The 25233-nt window shown below is 40.6% G+C and overlaps 1 protein-coding gene and 1 long non-coding RNA gene across 10 annotated transcripts in view; both read left to right on the top strand.

The window, feature by feature from the left end:
- Positions 1-4042, top strand: part of LOC129052187 (uncharacterized) — a 53472-nt gene extending 49430 nt beyond the window's left edge. The window contains exon 3 of the long non-coding RNA XR_008517076.2: positions 1903-4042. This is a non-coding gene — a long non-coding RNA (uncharacterized LOC129052187). The remainder of the gene's footprint in view (positions 1-1902) is intronic.
- MACROD2 (mono-ADP ribosylhydrolase 2) overlaps positions 1-25233 on the top strand; it is a 2107194-nt gene that overhangs the window by 1721557 nt on the left and 360404 nt on the right. The window contains exon 1 of one of the 9 annotated variants that reach the window (XM_054542046.2): positions 23396-23602. The exons of the other annotated variants lie outside the window; for them this stretch is intronic. Within the exon in view, the coding sequence (XP_054398021.1) occupies positions 23477-23602 (126 nt within the window). The 5' untranslated portion in view covers positions 23396-23476. Of the gene's footprint in view, positions 1-23395; positions 23603-25233 lie in introns of those variants that run through there. 9 annotated transcript variants of the gene reach the window in all.

The following is a 25233-nucleotide window of genomic DNA, read 5'->3' on the forward strand; positions in this document are numbered from 1 at the left end:
AAATTGATGACTTTGGGATATTTATATTATCCTGGTGCCTCAAGGTTAAAATTAGTAGTGTGAAAAGATAATTACTAGCTATGTTAAATAAAATGAGTTTCTAGAATGCATTTTTATGCAATTTGTGAGTACAGAGCTATTAAAGCCTATAGTTTTGTTTTGGAGAATAAGTTGCCTCCTTGGACTATTGTAGTAATCTCTTCATAAATGTTTAATTTTTATCCTAGATAAGCAAGACCTTTTGGGCTCTCTTTCCTACTGTTCTGGGATGAAAGCATCTAGGAAATTTAGAGGGTAACTCCAATGAGACTGTCATTGACTCACAGAAATGAATCAAGGATAGAAACTCGGGCATGCGGTGGGAGGGGAAGCGGGGTGGAGGTTTGTGTTAGGGGAGTGGCCTATCAGCTTTGACATGTGTGGCCATCATTTATGCAGCCTCCCCATGAAGGCAGGTCCAGGTAGCTCTGCAACAGAGCTGGGGCACCGTGCCTGCTCTCCCAGGCAGAGCCTTTGGTGACTACTGCTGCTACCAGGAATAGCTGTAGATAAAGAAGAGAACACTGGCCACTGTGTGAGTGACCAGAACCCCAGCCCATACCTCAATTTCATTGTCTTCTATGGCGCTTCAACCCCAACCCTCAGGAAAACCAACCAACCAACCAACCAAACCAACCGACCAACCAACCGAAAAACATCCTTAGGAGAAGAATCAGAACTAACAATACTGAACCTTTGAGATTTTCGTTTTTACCTTATAAAAATGTATTTTGGCCAGGCGCGGTGGCTCACACTTGTAATCCCAGCACTTGGGGAGGCCGAGGCAGGTGAATCATGAGGTCAAGAGATCGAGGCCATCCTGGCCAACATGGTAAACCCCATTTCTACTAAAAATACAAAATTAGCTGAGCATGGTGGCGGGCACCTGTAATCCCAGCTACTCGGGAAGCTGAAGCAGGAGAATGACTTGAACCCAGGAGGTGGAGGTTGCAGTGAGCCGAGATCGTGCCACTGCACTCCAGCCTGGCAACAGAACCAGACTCCATCTGAAAAAAAAAAAAAAAAAAGAAAAAAAAATTGTATTTCGACTTACTGCATACTCATAGCTATATATTTCACCTGGGATTTACCTGGATAAATAACTTGCCTGAGAACACACAAGTAGTAAATTATAGACTTAAGATTTGAAATTAAATTAGTGTGTAAATCAAAGTCCATATCTAAGCTGGGTGTAGTGGCTCACATTTGTAATCCCAACAACTCAGGAGGCTGAAGTGGGAGGATCCTTTGAGCCTAGGAGTTTGAGGCTACAGTGAGCAATGATGGTGCCACTGCACTCTAGCCTGGACAACAGAGCAAGGCCCCATCTTTTTTTTTTTTTTTTTTTTTTTTTTTTTTTTGAGACAGAGTCTCGCTCTGTAGCCCAGGCTGGAGTGCAGTGGCGCGATCTCGGCTCACTGCAAGCTCCGCCTCCTGGGTTCACACCATTCTCCTGCCTCAGCCTCCTGAGTAGCTGGGACTACAGGCGCCTGCCACCACGCCCGGCTAATTTTTCGTATTTTTAGTAGAGACGGGTTTTCATCATGTTAGCCAGGATGGTCTCAATCTCCTGACCTCGTGATCCGCCTGGCAAGGCCCCATCTTTAAAAAAATAAATAAATAAAATGTAAAAAGCCTATGCCTAGTTCACTATATAATGATCCTATCCATGGTAAGGAAACACCTTTCATGATTATCAGGGCATCCTTTATGAGCCTAACTGAGAGAGAGAAAGGAAGGTATGGCAGGATGGCAGTGTAGTGGGCACAGTGGTGTGTTGGGAAACTGATAATCTAAAATAAACAATAAAGCAAACAGCATAAGAAGCTCTGATTTGGAGTGTTTTCCTATTTTCTATGACAGGAATATTCCCATCATGGCCAATTTCAAGCTTCCAAAGTGAGGTCATTGAATGTGGAGTTGAAAAGAGATTGCACAGGCTGGGTGCAGTGGCTCATGCCTGTAGTCCCAGCACTTTGGGAGGCCGAGGCAGGCAGATCACCTGAGGTCAGGAATTCGAGACCAGCCTAGCCAGCATGGTGAAACCCCATCTCTACTAAAAATACAAAAATTAGCTGGGCTTAGCGGCACATGTCTGTAGTCCTAGCCGCACGGGAGGATGAGGCAGGAGAATCGCTGGAACCTGGGAGGTGGAGGTTGCAGTGAGCTGAGATCGTGTCACTGCACTCCAGCCTGGGTGACAGAGTGAGACTCCATCTCAAAAAAAAAAAAAAAAAAAAAAAAAAGAGATGCACAGAATCAGCTCAGACGAACTGGCTTCCACATGCCACCGAGCAGGGAGCACACATGTGGCCAAGGGAAAGAAGGGTGAGGGGTGGTCAGAGAAGGAGTGCATTGCTCATAGCAGGCAGGCAGCCAGGCGAAGGACACTCAAGGACCCCAACTCCCTTTCCCTTACTGTGGCAGCTAGCTGCTTTGGTGGCCCCCATGAACTGCACCTCCCAAGGTTCATTCCCTGTGCAGTTTTATCCCCTTGGGCTGAGCCTGTGACTTGCTTAAACCAACGGAATGTGGCAGAAGTGATGCTGTGCAGGTTCTGGAGCTCAGCCTTAAGACGGTGTAGCAGCTTCTGATTTAGCACTCTCAGAGCTTTGAGCTACCCTGTGAGAAGCCTATCTACCCTGTTACAACAGACCATGTGGAAAGACCACACAGAGGGACCATGCAAAGAAGTAGAGGCCCTGACATCACATAGAGGAGAGTTAAGGAGTCCATCCATTGGAGGAAAACTGGGGCTTCAGACAGATGACCCTCGGAGAGCCATCCAGCGGAGTCACCACACTTGGGAGCAAAGAGCCCACCTTGAGGATTCCTGCTGTGCATCATCTGAATTCCAGACCTGCAGAAATGTGAGAAAATAAAATGTTGTTTTAAGCCACTGTATTTTGGGACAATTTATTAAGCAGATATTGACAACTGAAATTATTCTTTTTTAACCAATGCAAGAATCTTATTTTTACTTAACCTATGATGTTTTATGGTCAGAGTGGAAAGGGAAGCACTGCCCCTGAAGTCACGGATGCACCGTGGAACCCGTGGGGACAGGCAAGGTCAAGTCCTCCAAGTAACTGGCACCCTATTCCCTGCTTCCTGGGCCTTCCTCCTGGTCTCATAAAAAAAAGGGCATGAGAATATCATGGGTGATGGCTTTAGCATTGGATATCACCATTTCCCTTTGCAGTGATGGTGTTTCCAATTGACCCAAAGGGAAAAATTAGGTAGAGAGCAAAGAGTTCTCTACATGATTGTTCAAGAAATAGAAATAAAGTATCAAGTCTGTAAGCCCAAGGTTCTTTCGAGTAGTATCATTCTTACCTTGTTGACAGTTTGGTGAGGATTTTACTGCTGCTTCCTTCTCCTCTCATCAACTAAACAAGAAACTATGAAGTCCCTTTCCTTGAGGAAAGGGACTTCCTGATAGAACTGATAGTCCTGATAGAACTGCCCTGATAGAATAACCGACCTATATCATGACTTGTTGGAATATTGTGAAAGCACAAAATTGAGAGAAAAATAAAGTTATCCATTGTTTAGATGCTGAATTACACTGTTGTATAACCTTGATTGGCCACTACCTGTGAGCTGAGACACTGGAGTTAGCCATTGTGAATTCAGGAGTCAGTAAACATCCAGAGGTGTGAAGCCTGCTGCAGGCCTCCAGTTCCCCCAAAAAACAGTATCTGGTTTTAATGATTTTATCAGAGTTGTTTTCAAGGTCAGTAAGTTTGCTGGTATTTTGGTCATGAGATTAGTGCAAACAAACCACATATTGGCATTTAAATGACTAGGGAGATAAGATGAGTGATGATATCATAACAATAGAACATATTGATGATTTCAGAGCAGTAAAAAGGCTGAAAATGGGGCAATGATAATTATATTAAAGACAAAAAAGGAGGAAACTTTCAGCCTTTGAAAAATTTTCATTTGAATAAAACTTATCACATGATACTCCCCAGTGTACCACAAAGGAGCATGTACATTCTGCTGTCCATTTTTAGGAGAGAGACAAGTCACAAACTCAGGCTGCCACCTCAGTTCAATACAGTTGCAATGTAATGTTTGAAGACGCTCTCAATTCTTTGGGAATGAAGTGAAAACGTCCACTCCACTTCTTACCAAGGTACAGGCAAGTATACACTTGGGTCTTGTACTCTACGTTTAAAGCTCAACTTTACTTGGGTCTTGTACTCTTGGTTTAAAGTTTGACTTCAGGATGGCTCATGTAAACTCTTCTAGCCAAGTCTTCATATGTAATTTGTGGATAATTTTATCTCTCTTACTACCTACCTTAGGGCGTTATTTTAATGCTCAGAAACATGCAGAAGGGATTGACAAAGTATAAAGTGCTATTCAAAAACAGGGGGGCTAGTGACAGGTGAGAAAACAGTGTTCCTCAGAAAAGATCACCCCCATCCTGCTGAAGTCTTTCCATAGGCAACCTAGACAATTTAGGCCTGACATTGTAGCTCTTCGGTGAAGACCAAATAAAATGGGATTGGAGGAGAAGATACACATTTTCAATTCATTTTAGATCATTTGCATCATCTGCATTAGGTGTGGCCTAATTTGTTTGGGGCTTCAGGTGTATGAACCAGTGCTCATTTTCATATTAGACATAGAGCTGGGGAGATAGAATGGCCAGTAGATTGCAGGTGTTATATCATTTTCCTGTGATGATAAGGACATTGCCTTTCTTATGGCCATTCAATTATATTTTTTTGTTCTCATTTAAAGTAATCAGAGTTTCATCGTGATGACTTCTATGTAAATTTGAATGTTACATGAGATGTGTAATGGAATAAAAACGGAGTTACAAGGACTCCTGTTCAATTGCCAACATGCTTCTTTTCTATTACTAGAGATCGTAGAGTGGCTTTGGGGACTAAGAAGTTTAGACATTATTTTGTACCTTATCATTGGCCATTTTTGTGATTCCCAAGGTGATAGATTGGTGGCCATTCTTCTGAATAGCCCTTCCAAAAGTCTTGGTATTTTTGGCTCAGAGTCTTTGCAGAATTGCATCATCATGAATTTTTACTTTTAAGAAAGCACCTGTTCTGTCAATCCTGTAAGAATATGTATTTCATAACATGTAGCCACCTATGGGACTAAGTAAGTACTGAGGTCCTTGAGCCATTTCCAAATGAAAAAAGGGTATGATTTATCAGGGCAGATCCAGTAGTTCAGGGGCAGAGCTAAGTTCTGAGGTACAATAAAGAGAAACGTAAAAGTAGGAACCCACATTTCAACCATTTCTTCTTGTTTTTGAGGATTTAATAGGAAAGATTTTTAGACTTTAGTTGAACAAAACAGTAAGATAACATAAAATCAGACTCCACTTAAATGCTTAGTTTGGTTTTGTGGAACTGGAGGAGCTCATAGGGAAATGCTAATTGGTCAAAATAGATAAATAGGAATTCCACAGAGTCTGTGAGAATGATTAGATTTTAATATAAGGCATTGCTCAATAATAGAGTAAGGATTAGTGGAGTGGTACAAGAATTATAGCCATTGTCTAAATGCAAAGATTTTTCTTCATTTTTACAAGAAGAAACTTGTGAGCTGACCAAAGTTCAAGTTTAGTGTTTCAAACCAGTGAGAGGACTATGTTTCATTCCACATGAAGCTTGGTTGGCCATGCAGGTGGAATTTTATCAAACAACACATTTAAAATTTTACTTTCTTATCATATTTGACTATTGAAAATATGACCCCTCCCTGCAACTCTGTTTGTATTAAAGCATCTGCAGTTAATGGCTTTCTGCTTCTTGTATTGCAAAGAACTTTAAAAAGAGATCATTCTCTGAAAATAAGTACCTTGCTGGTAAAATGAGTTTAACTTGGCAAGCTCTATCATTTTTTGTTGTTATTGCCATCTTATGTTCTGGAGATAATTCACGTTAGTCATCTTTTAGAAACTCTAAGTCATGTCTTCCCTGCCAGATATCATGCTCTGGTAGCAATTTATTAAATATTTCCTGCTAAAAATGACCCCGGGAGATAGTAGTTAACCTACTCTTGAGTGTAATAATAGAATCAGAGATTGATGAACAATTTTCGCCAAATATTTTAAGTAATGGCATAAAACTAAAAGGCCATGCATTGCTTGTCTTAGAAAAACAGTACGGAACATGTTAGAATATTATGAATAAATGAACACTTTCATTTATGAGCTGTATATAGAAATCATTGAGTTTCTCTGCCAGAGGTGCAGCCTGTGTGGTAGTTAATCTGTGGCACTTACTGTATAATGCAATGCCTCTTTGGGCAATCTTTTGTGTTAAAATACAGCATTTAAGCTCCTTCTCTCCACAAAGCATTGCAAGAATGAATTGTTCAATCTCTCTTTTTTTTGACAACATCCTAGAAATTATTTCAGAAATAACCAAGATGGCAATTCCCATTTAATATCTTTCTTTATTGCTCATTGGAAAATAGAAAATACTTTCAAAGCATGTAAAATTATTGGAAAATTAACATAACCCTATATTGGGAGCAAAATTATTCCTATCTCAGCATTGCCACCCATCTGAGGGACCCAGAGCAAGTCACTTACCATCCCTCAGGTTGTTTTTTTGTTTGTTTGTTTTTTGAGACAAAGTCTCACTCTGTCGCTGAGGCTGGAGTGTAGTGGCACAATCTCTGCTCACTACAACCTCCACCTCCTGGGTTCAAACGATTCTCCTGCCTCAGCCTCCTGAGTAGCTGGGACTACAGGCATGTGCCACCACGCCCAGCTAATTTTTGTATTTTTAGTAGAAATGGGGGTTTCACCATGTTGGCCATGCTGGTCTCGAACTCCTGACCTCAAGTGATCCACCTGCCTCGGCCTCCCAAGGTGCTGAGATTACAGGTGTGAGCCATCACGCCTGGCTGCTTAGCTTGCTGTTATCATTATTATTTTAATCATTAAAATGAAAATATTAATTTCATTTCAAAATGAATGGTGCATGAATGAAGGAGGTGGTCCATCTTCTTCCTACCACCCAAATGACAGATGATTTCTATTCAAAATGAAGGAAATATTAATTTGATGACCTCAGGATTACTTCCATTTTAAACTATCCTTCTGTGTGTTTAAATCGCTTTCCTCATTTTTATTTTCTTCTACCCCATTCCTTCCTATTATATTCTAATGACCTCTTATTTTAAACTCCAAGGAATGACGGTCCACCCCAGACTGGCTTGTGATTCTTCCTATACAGAGGCTGTGTCATCCTCATTGTGGCCATATGCCATTCCTCGCTGTGTAAAGAAGGTTGAATGGCAGGGATCAGCCGGGTCTAGAGAAAAACTCAGACCCCATGACAGTCAATAGATAGGAAAGACATAGGTTGAATCAGATAGTGCAAAATGCCATACCTAAAAGAAAATCCCCAGAGGCTCTTTCAAATTGTGAGGGAGATATCTTCTGATTAGAGGAAAATAGCACTGTCAGCTTGAAGTGAGCAGGCTAGGACGGCTACCACAATCATCTGTGAAAATGGTTTAATACAAGTGCTACCTTCTCATAAATCACAAGGGTAAGCTCATTTAAAATGGACATTTATTCTGATTTTTGATCCATATTGGCTTAATAAAAGACCAACTCATAAGGTATAACAGTTCAATTAAGGATTTTTCAAGATAAAGGATTATAGATAGGAAATTTCCTTGTGAGCTGGGTTAGAATCCATGGGTTGTTAAGTTTCTTTTCCATGTTGTAAGTGGGAAAACATATGCTGTAGGAGGAGATATAGTATGCATTTGAAAGTAAAGTGTAACTATTTTTTAAATTAAGGTATGACCATTTTTAGAGAACACATGGACACAGGAAGGGGAACATCACACTCTGGGGACTGTTGTGGGGTGGGGGGAGGGGGGAGGGATGGCATTGGGAGATATACCTAATGCTAGATAACGAGTTAGTGGGTGCAGCACACCAGCATGGCACATGTATACATATGTAACTAACCTGCACATTGTGCACATGTACCCTAAAACCTAAAGTATAATAATAAATAAATAAATAAATAAATAAATAAATAAAGTCAAAAAAAAAGATATGACCATTTTTAAAATTTCTTGGCTTAGGAAAAAAATTGAACACGCTTGTTTATATAGAAATGTTAGACCATACATAGCATTATTATTTTGATGCAAAAGGATGAAAATTATCTGCTTTTGGTCAAAAGAGAGGAAATCACTCAAATCCTTTGGGACACTCATTTATAAGTTCCATTAAATCTTTGGTAAAATGAACTCCAGAATTTATGTGACTTCCTCAAGAAAAAATAGCTTATTTTTAAAATAAATCATAATGAGTAACATTATTATTATTCTCACTGGTGGTATAAGGATCATTAATAAAATAGAGTCTCTGTGATATGTGCATTCTAATATAAAATATACATATATTATAAATGTTCTGCATCGAGTGAAATACCCATATTTATGAAAGGGGTTGCATGGGATTCATCAGCACCTTGTACCACGAAAGTTAAGAAACTCTAAATCTATACCACGAGCATTTGAATTTTCTGGCATTTAAGGGAGAAGGGAAGGAAGGTATCGTGATGGAGATGGGGTGGGAAGGAATTGTAATGATCTGCTTTTTATTTCTTTTATTTGTGTGCAACCAGCACTTCGAAAGAACATGATAAGCTAGCTGTAACCTTCTCTGCTAAATCAGGAGGTGAACACAGATGTCTGAAGGAGGCTGTATTAGGAAGTGCATAAAGCCTTAGAAGGTTCAGAGGAGAATTGAGAGGTCATTGAGAGCTGAGATGGAGAGGGCTTCATGGAGAAGTCTTTTCTTGAATGATTCCCAAGAACCTAGAGTGAATCTAGACAAGGGGGAAGACTCATCTCTCATCACACCACACTGACCCACTCCTGCAGCTGTGCTGAATCTTGTTTCTTCTAGTAAACCACGACCTTCTAACCTCCAGCCTTTCACCTGGAACTCTTTCCCTTCCACTACTGCCTGGGTAATGACTTTGCCATCACAGTTCTGTCAAGTTAGGACTTTCTTCAGAAAGTTTCCTGTGACCTTTTCCAGCCCTCTGACAATTTCAGTTTGTTGCTCTTTTTTGAGGGGCCAAGAAATCTGCATGCACCGACCCCATCACTTTGATGGGGTCAGTTTGCTACTCGATATTGAAATGGACTGTTTAGGCCTCGATTTCCTCCTATAGACTGTTGGCTCTTCCATGGCAGAGTATGTGTGTTATTTACCACTTTATCCATTGCACAGTGCCTGGTACTTATTAGTTATCAATAAATGTCTGTATATTTATGAAGGAAGGAAGTAATGAAGGATGAAATGAATAGAGCATGACCTACAAGGGAAAAGTCACAGAGGTGGAAATGATGAGTTGGCCCAAAGACAATGAGATGATTGATGGGTTTAAACTTTAACTGTGATGTCATTTTCTCCTAAATGTGCAATATGCCATAATTTTTTTCAGTAAACTAGGGGTTGAGACATTTTCGCTGCTTGAATAGAGACAGAAAAATAGGATAAATTGAAAATATTTTCCAGTGGTAATTTATTAGATGCCTGTAAAAGAAGGAACATGAGGTTTTCAGGGTTCAAGTGGATTTCTCATTCTTCAACACAAAAACACTTTGAGAGTTGTATAAAAGATGTGAAAATCACTTTAGAAAACAGGGTCTACTTGGGGAAGGGAATTGCCAGGAAAATGCCATTATTGCAAAAAGTTCATTTAAATAGGCTTAATATATCTACCTATTTAGTGCCCACTATATATATAAAGCAGTAGAAGGGTCAGCTGAAAATAGAATAGGTAGTAGAAAGGGGCTTTCAATCAAAAGCCACAATTATTAGTCAAATAAAATACAATTTGTTGGCCAGGCATGGTGGCTCATGCCTGTAATCCCAGCACTTTGGGAGACCAAGGTGGGCAGATCACATGAGACCAGGAGTTCGAGACAAGCCTGGCCAACATGGCAAAACCCCATCTCTACTAAAAATACAAAAATTAGCCGGGCATGGTGGCGCACGCCTATAGTCCCAGCTACTTGGGAGACTGAGGCAGGAGGACCACTTGAGCCCAGGAGGTGGAGGTTGCAGTGAGCCAAGATCGTGCCACTGCACTCCAGCCTGGGTGACAGAGTGAGACTCCATCTCAAAAAAAAAAAAAAAAAACAATTTGTTGTATATATCATGATTGACAGAACAAGACCCTGTCTCAAAAAAAAATCACCAAGGAACTTTCTTTCTTTTATATTTCTAAAGCTAGTTTCTATTTTTTTTTTTGCATTTTTTTCCATTCTGTGATGGCAAAAGAAAATCTAACCAACCCCAGGATTTTTTTAGTTGCTTCAAGTTGAAATGCAGCCCCTTCAGAATTGCTCCTCTTAGTCTTCTCTCTGGGACTCCAGCCCAGGGAGCAGCTCTATCACTTAATAATAGTGTGTCTTGAGCAACTTGTCTTATATATTTGTGCCTCCATATCTCATTGATGAAATAGATTTAATAATACCTTTCTCAGAAGATCACTGTGAGAATTGAATTAAATGAAATTGTATATATATATTATAGATATATATATATATCGCATAGTGCTGACAACATAGTAAGCACGTGATAAATGACAGCAGCTGCTGCTGCTCCTCTTCCTCTTCCTGTTACTATCATGGCGATCAACAACATCATCATCATAAGTTCCATAATGGAAGGGCACAGTACCCTGGAGCATCTGGACACTGGTCATTGACTTTCTATTCTGACATTGGTTGTCCTTTGGTCATTGTCCTGTATTCCCATTTACATCTGCTGAGGTTTCTGTCATGCCATACTCTGAATCTTCCTCAAACAGAACAGGTGAAGCCTCCTCAGGTTGGCCAGTGCTCCCTGGGACCACTGGAAGCTTAGGGTGCAGGAAGGCTGACTTAGACTTTGTATTCTTGACATACTCTGGTTTTCAAGTTTCAGGCTACAAATTTCTGTTCCTTTCCAATTGCCCTGGACTCATTGGGAATTTCTAATGCTCCCGCCACATAAAACATTTGCTAGGTGGTGGCAGCAGGAGGTGCAAGTGTGGGGAGCAGGGTGGAAAAGGACTATACTAAACTCCTTAGCTCTCTTCTTCAGCTTTCCTCTCTTTTTGGTTAAGTTTAGGAAACCTGGTTGCTCATCTGTTGTTTATACATTCGGGTTTTTGAAAATCAAATGTCCTTTCTCTCAACTTACTGTCTCTCTGTGGAATTTCAAAAGTCAATGTAGAAATTTCAGCAAGAATTTCCCATCATTTGCTTTCTGTCCTGCTATAATTGTCATGCCCGTTGCCTGAGGCCATGGTCTCTGCCATGAGTTTAGTTTTAACAAGCAAAAAGTAATGAATTATCAGGAAGGAAAATAATTTAGGTTAATAGTAAAATATTTCCTTGCTACATGACAATGTGAAGAGCTGACTGCCATAAGAGATCTAAGAAACACTAAAAAGTACAAAAAAATAGGACATTAGTTGTCCTTTGGACATTGTCATATATTCCCATTTGCATTTTCTGAGGTTTCTGTCGTTTCTGACGTACCATACTCTGAATCTTCCTCAAACAGAACAGATGAAGTCTCCTCAGGTCAGCCAGTTCTCCCTGGGACACAGGAACCAGAGAAGCATCAATGCATAGAAGCTTCAGTATTGGAAATGGGTCTTGAAGGAGCAATCCGATATTGACAGCAGATGTATCAGGGAGGGAACACATAAGCAAACTCATAGATAAGTTAACATGCTTTGAGATGTTTAGGAAAAAGTGAAGAATCTGGTGTGTTCAGAGTGTAGATTCCCAGGGCTGCTCGATTTGCTTCAATGTGTGAAGAATACTGAATGCCATAGAGTTGTGATTCTATATTCTTCTAAATATAAGTTTTAAAAATACCTTGATATATGGAAGAAAATGAAAATGGCCTCTACATTTATTTTGATGCATACAATATGCACAAACTTTCTGAAAGTGAATTTGACATACATATTCTCAAATAAATTGCCTTTTCTTTTTCAATGGGTCCTATGCCATATGAATGTGAAGAGGCAAGGGCAAGGAATTCACACAAAAAGATAGAGGGGGTATATATGGTCATTAAAATATGAAAAATGTAAGATGAAATCTTAACAATGGTTAGTAATGCTTTTTAATAAGCAGCTAATGCCAATCACTGACATTTATCATATGATGTGTTGTCGTGGATAACAAGTATTTATTGCTCACTTAACATGTGCCAGTCATTTTGCTGGATACTAGGAGGACATTGTTCAAAAAGGTAGACTGGGCCAGGCGTGATGGCTCACGCCTGTAATCCCAGCACTTTCGGAGGCCAAGGCAGGCAGATCACCGGAGGTCAGGAGTTCGAGACCAGCCTGGCCAACATGGCGAAACCCCGTATCTACTAAAAATATAAAAATTAGCTGGGCATGGTGGTGAGCACCTGTAGTCCCAGCTACTCAGGAGGCTGAGGCAAGAGAATTGCTTGAACCCGGAAGGTGGAGGTGGCAGTGAGCCGAGATATTGCCACTACGGTCTAGCCTGGGTGACAAGAGTGAGATTCCATCTCAAAAAAAAAAAAAAAAAAGAAAAACAGATAGATTGGGCCCTGCTCCTTGGACCTTAGCTTTAAGAGTGTGGAGTCACACAATAAATCTGGACAAACATAAATTAAAAAGATAACAGATTTTCATAAGATCTGTGGGGGAAAAACAGCATCGTGATTGTGATAGAGAACAACTGGGGAGCTTCGTGTAGACAAGGTGATCAGCAAAGATCTGAAGGAGAAGGTTATATTTGAAGTACAATCTAAAGAAGAAGGATTTAGCCCTATGAAGAATCAGAAGAAAGCATTCAGGCAAAGAAAACATCTAGTAAAATTTTTAAGATTGGAATAAGCTTATACACTCAAAGACTACATGGGAGGCAGCAGGCGAGTGAGCCCTGGGGGAGGAGTGGTGTGGAAGGACATTGGAGAGGCAGGCACGGTACAGACCCCCAGGGTCTCAGGTGGAAGTATATCTGGGAGCAGGGGACACCTTGCCTCCTCTAAACACTTTCTCCAAAAGGAGAACTCTCTAATGGTTGGTGACGATTATGAAAAGATATGGTGGAGAAAGGCCTGTGAGATTCACAGTGTTGACATCAGAAGTCAGTCCATGGGGCCAGCAAAAGGTGTTGTCCTCTGTGATAATCAGTTCTATCCCAACCAAAGGCACAACCCCTCCATTCACCATTGCTGATCACAATCAGGCTATGAGAATCAGCTCGAGCTTAGCCTGCAAGTCATGGTCAGGAACTCTAGTTGTGAGTGCAATGAAAAACCATCGAATGGTTTTAGGTAGAGGAGCGCATGACCAGACTTACATTTATGAAAAATCTGTGTCTGCTGTGTGCAGAATGCTTTTGGAGACAGGGAGAATGGATATAATCAGGGCAGCCAGGAAGGAGGCAATTGCAGCAACACCACAGGTGAGGGAAGATGAATGGTGCTCTAGGATATTGACAATTAGTATGACATGTGGCAGATACTTTTGTAGGTAGCATAGACAGTTTTTGCAGGATAATCTGGGGTGGCAAGGGACAAAAGGAAGGGAAAAATCCAGGATGATTCTTAGGAATTTGATTTAGGAAAATGATGCACTGTGGTGGTGTGATTTACTGAGATAAAGATGAGAAAGAAACAAGTTAAAGTTCCGTTTTAGTCATGCCAAGTATGGGATATCTCTAATCTGGCTGGAGTAGAGACCAACTTGGCATTTGGATATAGGATGAGGGCACCACCATAAGGATCTGAATGTCGAGGGACCAGACTGGGCTGGAAAAATACATTTGGAAGACATAGGCACATGGATGATATTTAAAGCCACGGGCTGAATAAAAGCACATAGAGAATCCTTTCTTTTTAATAATAACTGTGAGTATGAATTTTTGAACACCATGAACCCACCCCTTTCCCTAGTATAATGCCTCCCTGAATAAGTGGAATGTTCTGTATACACTAAATTAAACAACTGTGGTCTTGCCTTCTAAAAACTCAAAATCTAAAATAGACCATAATGACATGACCAACCAAGATTCCATCTCTCCTCTTTTCCCTGAGCCTTTGTAGTAATAACTCATCCTAGTATTACAGTCTGCAGGGACCTTTGTATTTATTATGTCGTTTTTCTTTTTTGTCCTTGCAGCCATCCTTGAAGTGGGAAGGTTGTGTATAATCTCTTATTTGATGGACTGAGCAAGTCTCTAAGCAGGTATTTTTATTCCTACTTTAGGTTTATGAGAACGCAGGCCCCAAAAGTTTAAGCAACTTCTCTGGTCAAGGTTACAAAAGTAGTGAGTAGGAATGACAGAGGGAAAGTTGCTCTGACTTCAGAGTTCTAAGGGATCTAGTTTTAGATGAAAACCTCCTGGATATGTCAACCTTCCCAAATAAATAGAGCAACTAGACTCAATAAGAATTGAGTCATATCCCAGCTCTCCATTTGTTAGTTGGCTGACCTTGGATGTAACATAAGCATCATAGTCTTGATTTTTCAATCTGCTGAACAGGATGCTATTATCTACCTCTCAGGTTATTAGTAAATTAATACATCCATCTATTTACTCAACTATCCACCCACTAATTTATTCTTTCATGTATCAAACGTATTAGGTACTAAACTCCTACTATGTGCCAGGTACCATTTTAGGCATTGGGCTACATCTATGTAGAAAATAAAGCTGCTGCCCTTCTGGGACCTGTATCCTTTGGAGGAAGCCGTCAATGACTAGTCAACAAATTAATATAAACTAAAACATTAGATGGTGGCAAGAGAAAATATAGCAGTCCTGTGGCTCATGAGAAGTTGGGGAAGGCTTCTCTAAGTAGGGACGTAGACAAGGATTAAATGAGATTATGCATGGAATGTGCTTAGCATGGTGCCTGGCGCTCACTATGGAGCCAAACAGTCCTGGAAAGAGAAGAGTTGAAAAGCAAACATGGGTGTTGCCCAGTACTTCTTGCTTGCTGCCCAGCCTAGAGAGAGCCTCTGCTTTTGGGATTCTTTCATCCCACTGGCTAAGTTATGAGATAATTTCTGACCTCTTTATCCTATGTCATTGAGCATGTAATGACTCCAACTGCTGTTTTTCTGAATCTGTTCTCACCAAACACCTTCTAATCATGATTTAATTTCTCATGTAAATCTGCTCACCTGCAGAGAATATTCTGATCATATAGTTTTCAAGTACTGGGCCTCGGTTCTTAGATACTTTTCATTATATGAGCATATAGAGACACTCTAATTATAATTGGGTTTCCTGTGTAGTTTGGCCACATGGAGAGAGTATGCTGATCGGATGGACTTTGATTAGTCTAGTTCCGGTGACAGCTTTTGCTCATTATAAGTTAAGCAACTGCCATCCTGATTGAACACATTCACCTCCTGAACTTAGGTAATGTCAGTGCCTGGCATGTGGTAGGCACTCAATGAATGTCTACTGATTGATGGATTGAGACTTCTCTCAGGCCCATGGCAAAATCAAACTTCCAAGGGCAAATCCACCAAGGGGATGATGAACATAAGCCTTCTAGGCCTCCCAAGAGTCAGCATACCTGTCTTTCCCAGGCATCCACCGAGTGTCACTTCATAGACTGAGCACAGGGGCCATTTTTTCTATATCAGCAATAGCTTTGAACTCTTACTTCAACCTATTCCAGGGTTGAGAGGGAAAATTGGAAAGTCAAGCAGGGTGACAGCAGAACTGTGAAGAACTGTGCGTCTCACTCCAAGTAAGCCCAGCTGCCAGGCAAATTCAAGAGCAGAGGTCCCAAATGCAGTTATATTTCTGGGAGCAATGCTTCCCTTTATCTTCAGAGCCCTGGAAGGGCAGAGAAAAGGCGAGGGCAGGGGTAGCGTGGTGGGACCCACTTGGCTCCTGTTGATGGTAAAGAAGTACAGGACCTCAAATCCTAATGACAAAAGTAATAGTAATATGATTCACTTATGACTCAGCAGACATTACACTTCATACTTGATCCTATCATTTCCCTTAATTTTACCCACCCAAAGGCCATTGCATATATTAGCTGGTGATAGAGTTTGGCTTTGTGTCTCCACTCAAATCTCATTTTGAATTGCAACCCCATGTGTTAGGGAGGAACCTGGTGGGAGGTCATTGGATTATGAGAGCAGTTTCCTCCATGCTGTTCTCATGATAGTGAATGAGTTCTCATGAGATTTGATGGTTTAAAAGTGTGGCACTTCCCACTCCTCTCTCTCTCCTGCTCCACCATGCTAAAGACGTGTTTGCTTCCCCTTTGCCTTCCACCATGATTGTAAGTTTCCTGAGGCCTTCCAGTCATGCTTCCTGTTAAGCCTGCAGAAATGTGAGTCAATTAAAACTCTTTTCTTCATAGATTACCCAGTCTGAGGTAGTTCTTTATAGCAGTGTGAAAATGGACTAATACAGCTGGAAACCCTCTTCTCTTTGATTCAAACTGACAATTTTCAGAAATGCATAATGACAATTTCTGGCTTTTGGGCTAAAGAAACACTACGCATGAACTCATTGGTTTCTCTGTGAAATAGAGCCCAGTCACTTTATCTCTTTGAGCTTCACACCAAGAGATAGTGTCTTGTATCCTATTAGGTATGTAGGAGTATCTTGCTGTTTGCTACCTGTGGATTCATTCCTCCCGTAGTTCACCTTCTATAACTATTCTTGAGGGCAGGACTTGATGATTGGCAACTGATAGAGATTTCCATTCCTCTACTTTCCCAGCTCGCTCTCTTCTCACACATACTGCTGGCTACTTGCCCTGTGAAGCCGAGCAGAATCTGGAAACTTCAGCTTCACCAAGCCATCAATAAATGGAGAAAACTGAGTAAATATAACTGAGACCCAGTTGTTAAAAACAAGACAACATCACTGATCATCACTGATTTCTTTCCTACAGGTCATGTTATCACTCGTTTCTTTTATTTCTTTTTTAAAAATTATTATTATTATTTTCATAAGTTATTGGGGTACAGTGGTATTTGGTTACATGAATAACTTCTGTAGTGGTGATTTTTGAGATTTTGGTGCACATATCGCCCGAGCAATACACACTCTACCATATTTGTAGTCTTTTAATCCCTTGCCCCCCTCTCTCTCTTCCCCCCGAGTCCCCAGAGTCCATTGCATCATTCTTATGCCTTTGCATCCTCATAACTTAGCTCCCACCTATCAGTGAGAACATACAATGTTTGGTTTTCCATTGCTGAGTTACTTCACTTAGTATAATAGTCTCCAATCTCATCTAAGTCACTGCAAATGCTGTTAATTCATTCCTTTTTACGGCTGCATAGTATTCCATCATATATATATCTTACAGTTTCTTTAGCCACTTGTTGATTGATGGGCATTTTGGTTGGTTGCACGATTTTGCTGTTGTGAATTGTGCTGCTATAAACATGCATGTGCAAGTATCTTTTTCAAATAATGACTTATTTTCCTCCGGGTAGATACCTAGTAGTGGAATTTCTGGATCAAATGGTAGTTCTACTTTTAGTTCTTTAAGGAATCTCCACACTGTTTTCCATAGTGGCTGTACTAGTTTACATTCTCACCAGCAATGTAGAAGTGTTCCCTGTTCACCGCATCTACACCAACAGCTACTGGTTTTTGATTTTTTTATTATGGCCATTCTTGCAGGAGTAAGGTGGTATCACATTGTGGTTTTGATTTGCATTTCTCTGATCATTAGTGATGTTGAGCATTTTTTCATATATTTGTTGGCCATTTGTATATCTTCTTTTGAGAATTGTCTATTCATATCCTTAGCCCACTTTTAGATGGGATGTTTGTTTTTTTTTCTTATTGATCTGTTTGAGTTCATTGTAGATTCTGGATATTAGTCCTTTGTCAGATGTATAGACTGTGAAGATTTTCTCCCCACTCTACAGCAGAGTAGACTGTCTGTTTACTCTGCTGACTGTTCCTTTTGCTGTGCAAAAGCTCTTTAGTATAATTAGGTCCCAGCTATTTATCTTTGTTTTTATTGCATTTGCTTTTGGGTTCTTGGTCATGAAATCCTTGCCTAAGCTAATGTCTAGAAGAGTTTTTCCAATGTTATCTTCTAGAATTTTTATAGTTTCAGGTTTTAGGTTTAAGTCCTTAATCCATCTTGAGTTGATTTTTGTATAAGGATGAGGATCCAGTTTCATTTTACAAGTGGCTAGCCAATTATCCCAGCACCATTTGTTGAAAAGGGTGTCCTTTTCCCACTTTATGTTTTTGTTTGCTTTGTTGAAGTTCAGTTGTCTGTAACTACTTGGGTTTATTTTTGGGTTCTCTATTCCGTTCCAGTCTATGTGCCCATTTTTATACTAGTACCACACTGTTTTGGTGACTATGGCCTTATAGTACAGTTTGAAATCAGGTAGTGTGATGTCTCCAGATTTGTTCTTTTTTCTTAGTCTTACTTTGGCTGTGTGGGCTCGTTTTTGGTTCCATATGAATTTTAGAATTTTTTTTCTAATTCTGTGAAGAATAACAGTGGTATTCTGTTGGGGATTGCATTGAATTTGTACATTGCTTTTGGCAGTATGGTCATTTTCACAATATTAATTCTACCCATCCATGAGCATGGGATGTTTTTCCATTTGTTTGTGTAGTCTTTGATTTCTTTCTGGTTTTTTTTTTTTTTTTTGAGACAGAGTCTTGCTCTGTCACCCAGGATGGAGTGCAGTGGAGCAATCTCAGGCTCACTGCAACTCCTCCACCTGCTGGGTTCAAGCAATTCTCCTGCCTCAGCCTCCTGAGTAGCTGGGACTACAGGCATGTGCTTCCACACTTGGCTAATTTTTGTATTTTTAGTAGAGATGGGGTTTCACCATGTTGGTCAGGCTGGTCTTGAACTCCTGATCTCGTGATCCACCCGCCTCGGCCTCTCAAAGTGCTGGGATTACAGGCATGAGCCACCAAGCCCAAAAGTCTTTGATTTCTTTCAGCAGTGTTTTGTAGTTTTCCTTGTAGAGGTCTTTTGACTCCTTTGTTAGGCATATTCCTACGTATTTTTTTTTCAGCTATTACAATAGGGGTTGAGTTCTTGATTTGATTCTCCACATGGTCGCTGTTTGTGTGTAGAAGAGCTACTGATTTGTGTACATTAATCTTGTATCTGGAAACTTTGCTGAATTCTTTTATCAGTTCTAGGAGCTTTCTGGAGGAGTCCTTGGGGTTTTCAAGGTAAACAATCTTATCATCAGCAAACAGTGACAGTTTGACTTCCTCTTTACCGATTTGGATGCCCCTTATTTCTTTCTCTTGTCTGATTGCTCCCTCTAGGACTTCCAGTACTATGTTGAAGAGGAGTGGTGAGAGTGGGCATCCTTGTCTTGTTCCAGTTCTCAGAGGGAATGCTTTCAACTTTTCCCCATTCAGTATTACATTGGTTGTGGGTTTGTCATAGATGGCTTTTATTACATGAAGGTATGTCCTTTGTATGCCAATTTTGCTGAGAGTTTTAATCATAAAGAGATGCTGGATTTTGTGGAATGCTTTTTCTGCATCTATTGAGATGATCATGTGATTTTTTGTTTTTAATCTGTTTATGTGGTGTATCACATTTATTGACTTGCATATGTTAAACCTTCCCTGCATTCCTGTTATGAAACCCATTTGATCCAGGTGGATTATCCTTTTCAGATGCTGTTGGATTCAGTTAGTTAGTATTTTGTTAAGGATTTTAGCATCTATGTTCATCAAGGATATTGGTCTGTAGTTTTCTTTTTTGGTTATGCCCTTTCCTTGTTTTGGTATTAGGGTGATGCTGGCTTCATAGAATGAATTAGGAAGGATTCCTTCTTTCTCTATCTTGTGGAATTGTGTCAAAAGGATTGGTACCAATTCTTTTTTGAATGTCTGGTAGAATTCTACTGTGAATCTGTCTAGTCCTGGACTTTTTTTTTTTTTTTTGGTAATTTTTTAGTTACCATTTCAATCTTGCTGCTTGTTATTGGTCTGTTCAGGGTATCTAATTCTTACTGATTTAAGCTAGGAGGGTTGTATTTTTCTAAGAATTTATCCATCTCTTCTAGGTTTTCTAGTTTATGTGCATAAAGGTGTCCATTGTAGCCTTGAATAATCTTTTTTTATTTCAGTGGTGTAGGTTGTAATATCTCTTGTTTCATTTGTTAGTAAGGTTATTTGGATTTTCTCTCTTCTTTTCTTGGTTAATCTTGCTAATGATCTATCAATTTTATTTATCTTTTCAAAGAACCAGCTTTTGTTTTATTTATCTTTTGTATTGTCTTTTTTGTTTCAGTTTCATTTAGTTCTGCTCTGATCTTGGTTATTTCCTTTCGTCTGATGGGTTTGGGTTTGGTTTGCTCTAGTTTCTCTAGTTCCTTGAGATGTGACCTTAGATTGTCTGTTTGTGCTCTTTCAAACTTTTTGATGAAGGCATTTAGGGCTATGAACTTTCCTCTTAGCGCTCCCTTTGCTGTATCCCAGAGGTTTTGATAGGTGGTGTCATTATTGTCATTCAGTTCGAAGAATTTTTTAATTTCCATATTGATTTCGTTTTTGACCCAATGCTCATTTAGGAGCAGGTTATTTAATTTCCATGTATTTGCATGGTTTTGAAGGTTCCTTTTAGAATTGAGTTCCAATTTTATTCCACTGTGGTCTGAGACAGTGCTTGTTATAATTTCAATTTTCTTAAATTTATTGAGGCCCCTTTTATGGCCTATCTAATGGTCTATCTTGGAGAAAGTTCCATGCACTGTTGAATACAATGTGTATTCTGTGCTTGTTGGATGAAATGTTCTGTATATATCTGTTAAGTCCATTTGTTCCAAGGTATAGTTGAAATCCATTACTTCTTTGTTGACTTTCTGTCTTGATGATCTGTCTAGTGCTGTCAGTGGAGTACAGAAGTCCCCCACTATTGTGTTGCTGTCTATCTCATTTCTTAGGTCTGTTAGTAATCGTTTTATAAATTTGGGAGCTCTAGTGTCAGGTGCATATATGTTTAGGATAGTGATATTTTCCTGTTAGACAAGGCCTTTTGCCATTACATAAAGTTCCTCTTTGTCTCTTTTAACCACTGTTGCTTTAAAGTTTCTTTTGTCTGATATAAGAATAGCTACCCCTGCTTGCTTTTGGTGTCCATTTGCATGAAATGCCTGTTTCCACCCCTTTACTTTAAGTTTATGTGAGTCCTTACGTGTTAGGTGAGTCTCCTGAAGGCGGCAGATGGTTTGTTGATGAGTTCTTATCCATTCTGCAGTTCCGTATCTTTTAAGTGGAGCATTTAGGACAGTTACATTCAACGTTAGTATTGAAATGTGAGGTACCATTGCATTCATCATGCTCTTTGTTGCCCGTGTACTTTGGTTTTGTTTTTTTGTTTTTGCTTTTAACTTGTATTTTTGTTTTATAGGTCCTGTGTGATTTATGCTTTAAAGAGTTCTGTTTTGATGTGGTTCCAGGATTTGTTTCAAGATCTAGAACTCCTTTTAGCAGTTCTTGTAGTGGTGGCTTGATAATGGCGAATTCTCTCAGCATTTGTTTGTCTGAAAACTACTGTATCTTTCCGTCATATATGATGGTTAGTTTCCCTGGATACAAAATTCTTGACTAATGATTGTTTTGTTTAAAGAGGCTGAAGATATGGCCCCAATCCCTTCTAGCTTGTAGGGTTTCTTCTGAGAAATCTGCTGTTAATCTGATAGGTTTTCCTTCATAGGTTACCTGGTGCTGCTGTCTCACAGCTCTTAAAATTCTTTCCTTCATCTTAACTTTGGATAACCTGATGACAATGTGCCTAGGTGAAGATCTTTTTGTGATGAATTTCCCAGGTGTTCTTTGTGCTTCTTGTATTTGGCTGTCTAGGTCTCTAGCAAGGCCAGAGAAGTTTTCTTCGATTATTCCCCCAAATATGTTTTCCAAGCTTTTAGAATTGTCTTCTTCCTCAGGAACACTGATTATTCTTAGGTTTGGTCATTTAACATAATCCCAGACTTCTTGCAGGCTTTGTTCATATTTTCTTACTCCTTTTACTTTGTCTTTGTTGTGGATTGGGTTAATTCGAAGACCTTGTCTTCGAGCTCTGGATTTCTTTCTTCTACTTGTTCAATTCTATTGCTGAGACTTTCCAGAGCATTTTGCATTTCTAAAAGTGCATCCAGAGCTTCCTGAATTTTTTATTGTTTTTTCTTTAAGCTATCTATTTCATTGAATATTTCTCCCTTTACTTCTTGTATTATTTTTTGGATTTCTTTGCATTGGGCTCTGCCTTTCTCTGGTCCCTCCCTGATTAGCTTACTAATTAACCTCCAGAATTATTTTTCAGGTAAGTCAAGGATTTCTTCTTGGTTTGGATCCATTGCTGGTGAACTAGTGTGATTTGCTGGGGGGTGTTGAAGAGCCTTGTTTTGTCATATTACCAGGGTTGGTTTTCTGGTTCCTTCTCTGGGTAGGCTCTGTCAGAGGGAAGGTCTAGGGCTGAAGGCTGTTGTTCATATTTTTTCGTCCCATGGGGTGTTTCCTTGATGTAGTACTCTCCCTGTTTTCCTATGGATGTGGCTTCCCGATAGCTGAACTGCAGTAATTGTTGTCTCTCTTCTGGGTCTAGCCACCCAGGGAGTCTACCTGGCTCCAGGCTGGTACTGGGTGTTGTCTGCATAGAGTCCTGTGACGTGAACTGTCTATGGGTCTCTCAGCCATGGATACCAGCACCTGTTCTGGTGGAGGTGGTGGAGGGTGCAATGGAATGCATGAGGGTCCTTAGCTTTGGTGGTTTAATACTCTGTTTTTGTGCTGGTTAGCCTCCTGCCAGGAGGGGGCGCTTTCCAGAAAGCATCAGCTATAGTAGTATGGAGAGTGACCAGTGGTGGATGGGGCCCTAGAACTCCCAAGATTACATGCCCTCTGTCTTCCACTACCGGGGTGGGTAGGGAGGAACTATCAGGTGGGGGTGGGGTTAGGCATGTCTGAGCTCAGACTCTGCTTGGACAAGTCTTGCTGCGGCTGCTGTGGGGGGTGGAGGTGAGATTCCCAGGTCACTGGAGTTGTGTACCTAGGAGGAATATGGCTGCCTCTGCTAAGTCACGCAGGTTGTCAGGGAAGTGGGGGAAAGCCAGCAGTCACAGGCCTTACCCAGCTCCCATGCAAACCAAAGAGCCGCCAGTGTCTCCCCTGCCACAGCCTCGAGTTTGTTTCCAGGCGGAGGGTGAGACGGGCCTGAAAACTTGCCCAAGGCCATCCACCTCCCAGCTGTGAAAGAAAGGGCTTTAGTTCTTCCCCCACCTGTGACGTCTGCATGCCAGATTTGTGCCCTCCCCTGAGTTGTTGCCAGGAGGCTTCTCAGTCCATTCAAATTGTTACAAAGTTCGACTAGAGAATTCCTTCTCCCTGTGGAGTTTTACCCCCTGCTCTTCTGGCCATCCTTCCAATGGATCCTTGTGGTGCCAGGCAGGAATGGGCTGCTTGGGGACCCAGGAAGCCCCCGGGCCTTTCTGCTGCTTCCTCTACCCTCCCCCGCACCTTCACTCGACTCATTAACTTGACTCAGCTCCAGGTAAAGTCAGAAATTTCTGCAAACAGGCCTTCAGCTTCTCCAGTGGGGGTGTGTGTTTGGGAGAGGAGGGTCTCCCTTTCTCAGTTCCACAGTTGGGGCACTCAATATTTGGGGGTCTCTCGGGTCCTGCAGGAGCAGTCTGCTTCCTTCAGAGGGTCTGTGGGTCCCTTTGGGATTGCTGGTTTGTTCTTGCAATTCTGGAGCTAAAATTCACAATGCCAGCCTCTGCATGCTGCTCTGTCTAGAGCTGCAATCTGGTCTTGCCTCCCATCTGACATGATCCCAGGAGCTCTCTGAGAGAGCAACCCAAAGGAGGTGAGAGAGATCCGGAGTCCCGGATGTGAGGGGGCATCAGGCTGCAAGGATGCGGCACTGGCGACGGTTTCGCAGGGGCATCTGTTCCCTTGGGGCGTGGAATCCCTGCTCCACCACTGCCCCAAAGTGCCTTTGCTGCAAGATTTGCTGAGCTTAGCGGTCTGCCCGTTTCTTTTATTTCTTTCTCTTAATTTTCCCCCTGAATGTTTGGTTTCTCTGGCAAGCCCAAACATGTGAGATTATATGTGAGGCATATTTATTTACATAAAGATGTGTGTTTTTTCTTAACTCAGCATTTACATGTAGCTTGGCCAAGTTAATTAACTGTATAAGACCTCAATTTTGTTGTCTTTTAAAACAAGGCAGCTGTATTAGATTAGTGGTTTTCAAAGTCTGTTAGATGGTAAAGTGCCTGCAAGCCTTGGCCTGCTTTGTGGGATACCATGAAATATTAATACCCAGAGCTAGACTTAATAACCACACGTAGAATTTTGTGATCCGAACTACCATCTTATATATGATTGTAATAGAGACAAAAGTTAGCATGTATGGAGATATAAATCATTAATTCATTCATCTATCACATAAGTGTTATTGAGTGCCTACACAAATGTTTCTCAAACCAGCATTCACCACCTGGAGGACCTATTAAAATACAGATCACTGAGCCCCATTCAGCTTTTTAACAGGCGATGCTCATGTTGGTTCAGCTGATCTGGGAACCAAATTTTGAGAACTGCTGACCTCCACTAGTCCAGCCCACGAATTGGCAAACTACAGTCCCTGAGCCAAATCTGGCCCTTTCTTCTTTTTGTAAGTTTCATTGGAGCACCTCACATTTATTTATGTATTGTCCATAGCAGCTTTTGTGCCACAATGGCAGAGTTTAGTAGTTGTGACAGAGACTATGGCCTGGAAACTTACAATATTATCCGTGATTTTCCACACAAAAATCTGCAGTCTAGGTTTTATATGCAATAAGTCATGTACAAAAGTGTGGAGCTGATGTCCTGATGGAGCTTACATTCTAACAGGGCACTAAAAATTTAGTGAGATTTAAAGAAAAAGTATAGGAGAACATCTTAATTGAGGTATTCTACTTTCAATTATTCATAACCTTATTATTACATATTTACTTCTTTTAAGGATAACATCTTCATTCATATTTCTATAACTCTAGCTCATGTTCCAGTGGCTTCAAGTTTGCATGATTAAAATATCTCTAAACCATTCTTTTCCTCTCAGTACTTTCTCCTTTCAGTGTATTCTAGGTAACATTTCCAGAGAAAATATCCTTAATATAGTTATGAATTGAT

The sequence above is a fragment of the Pongo abelii genome, chromosome 21, assembly GCF_028885655.2.
Source record: "Pongo abelii isolate AG06213 chromosome 21, NHGRI_mPonAbe1-v2.0_pri, whole genome shotgun sequence".
NCBI lineage: Eukaryota > Metazoa > Chordata > Mammalia > Primates > Hominidae > Pongo > Pongo abelii.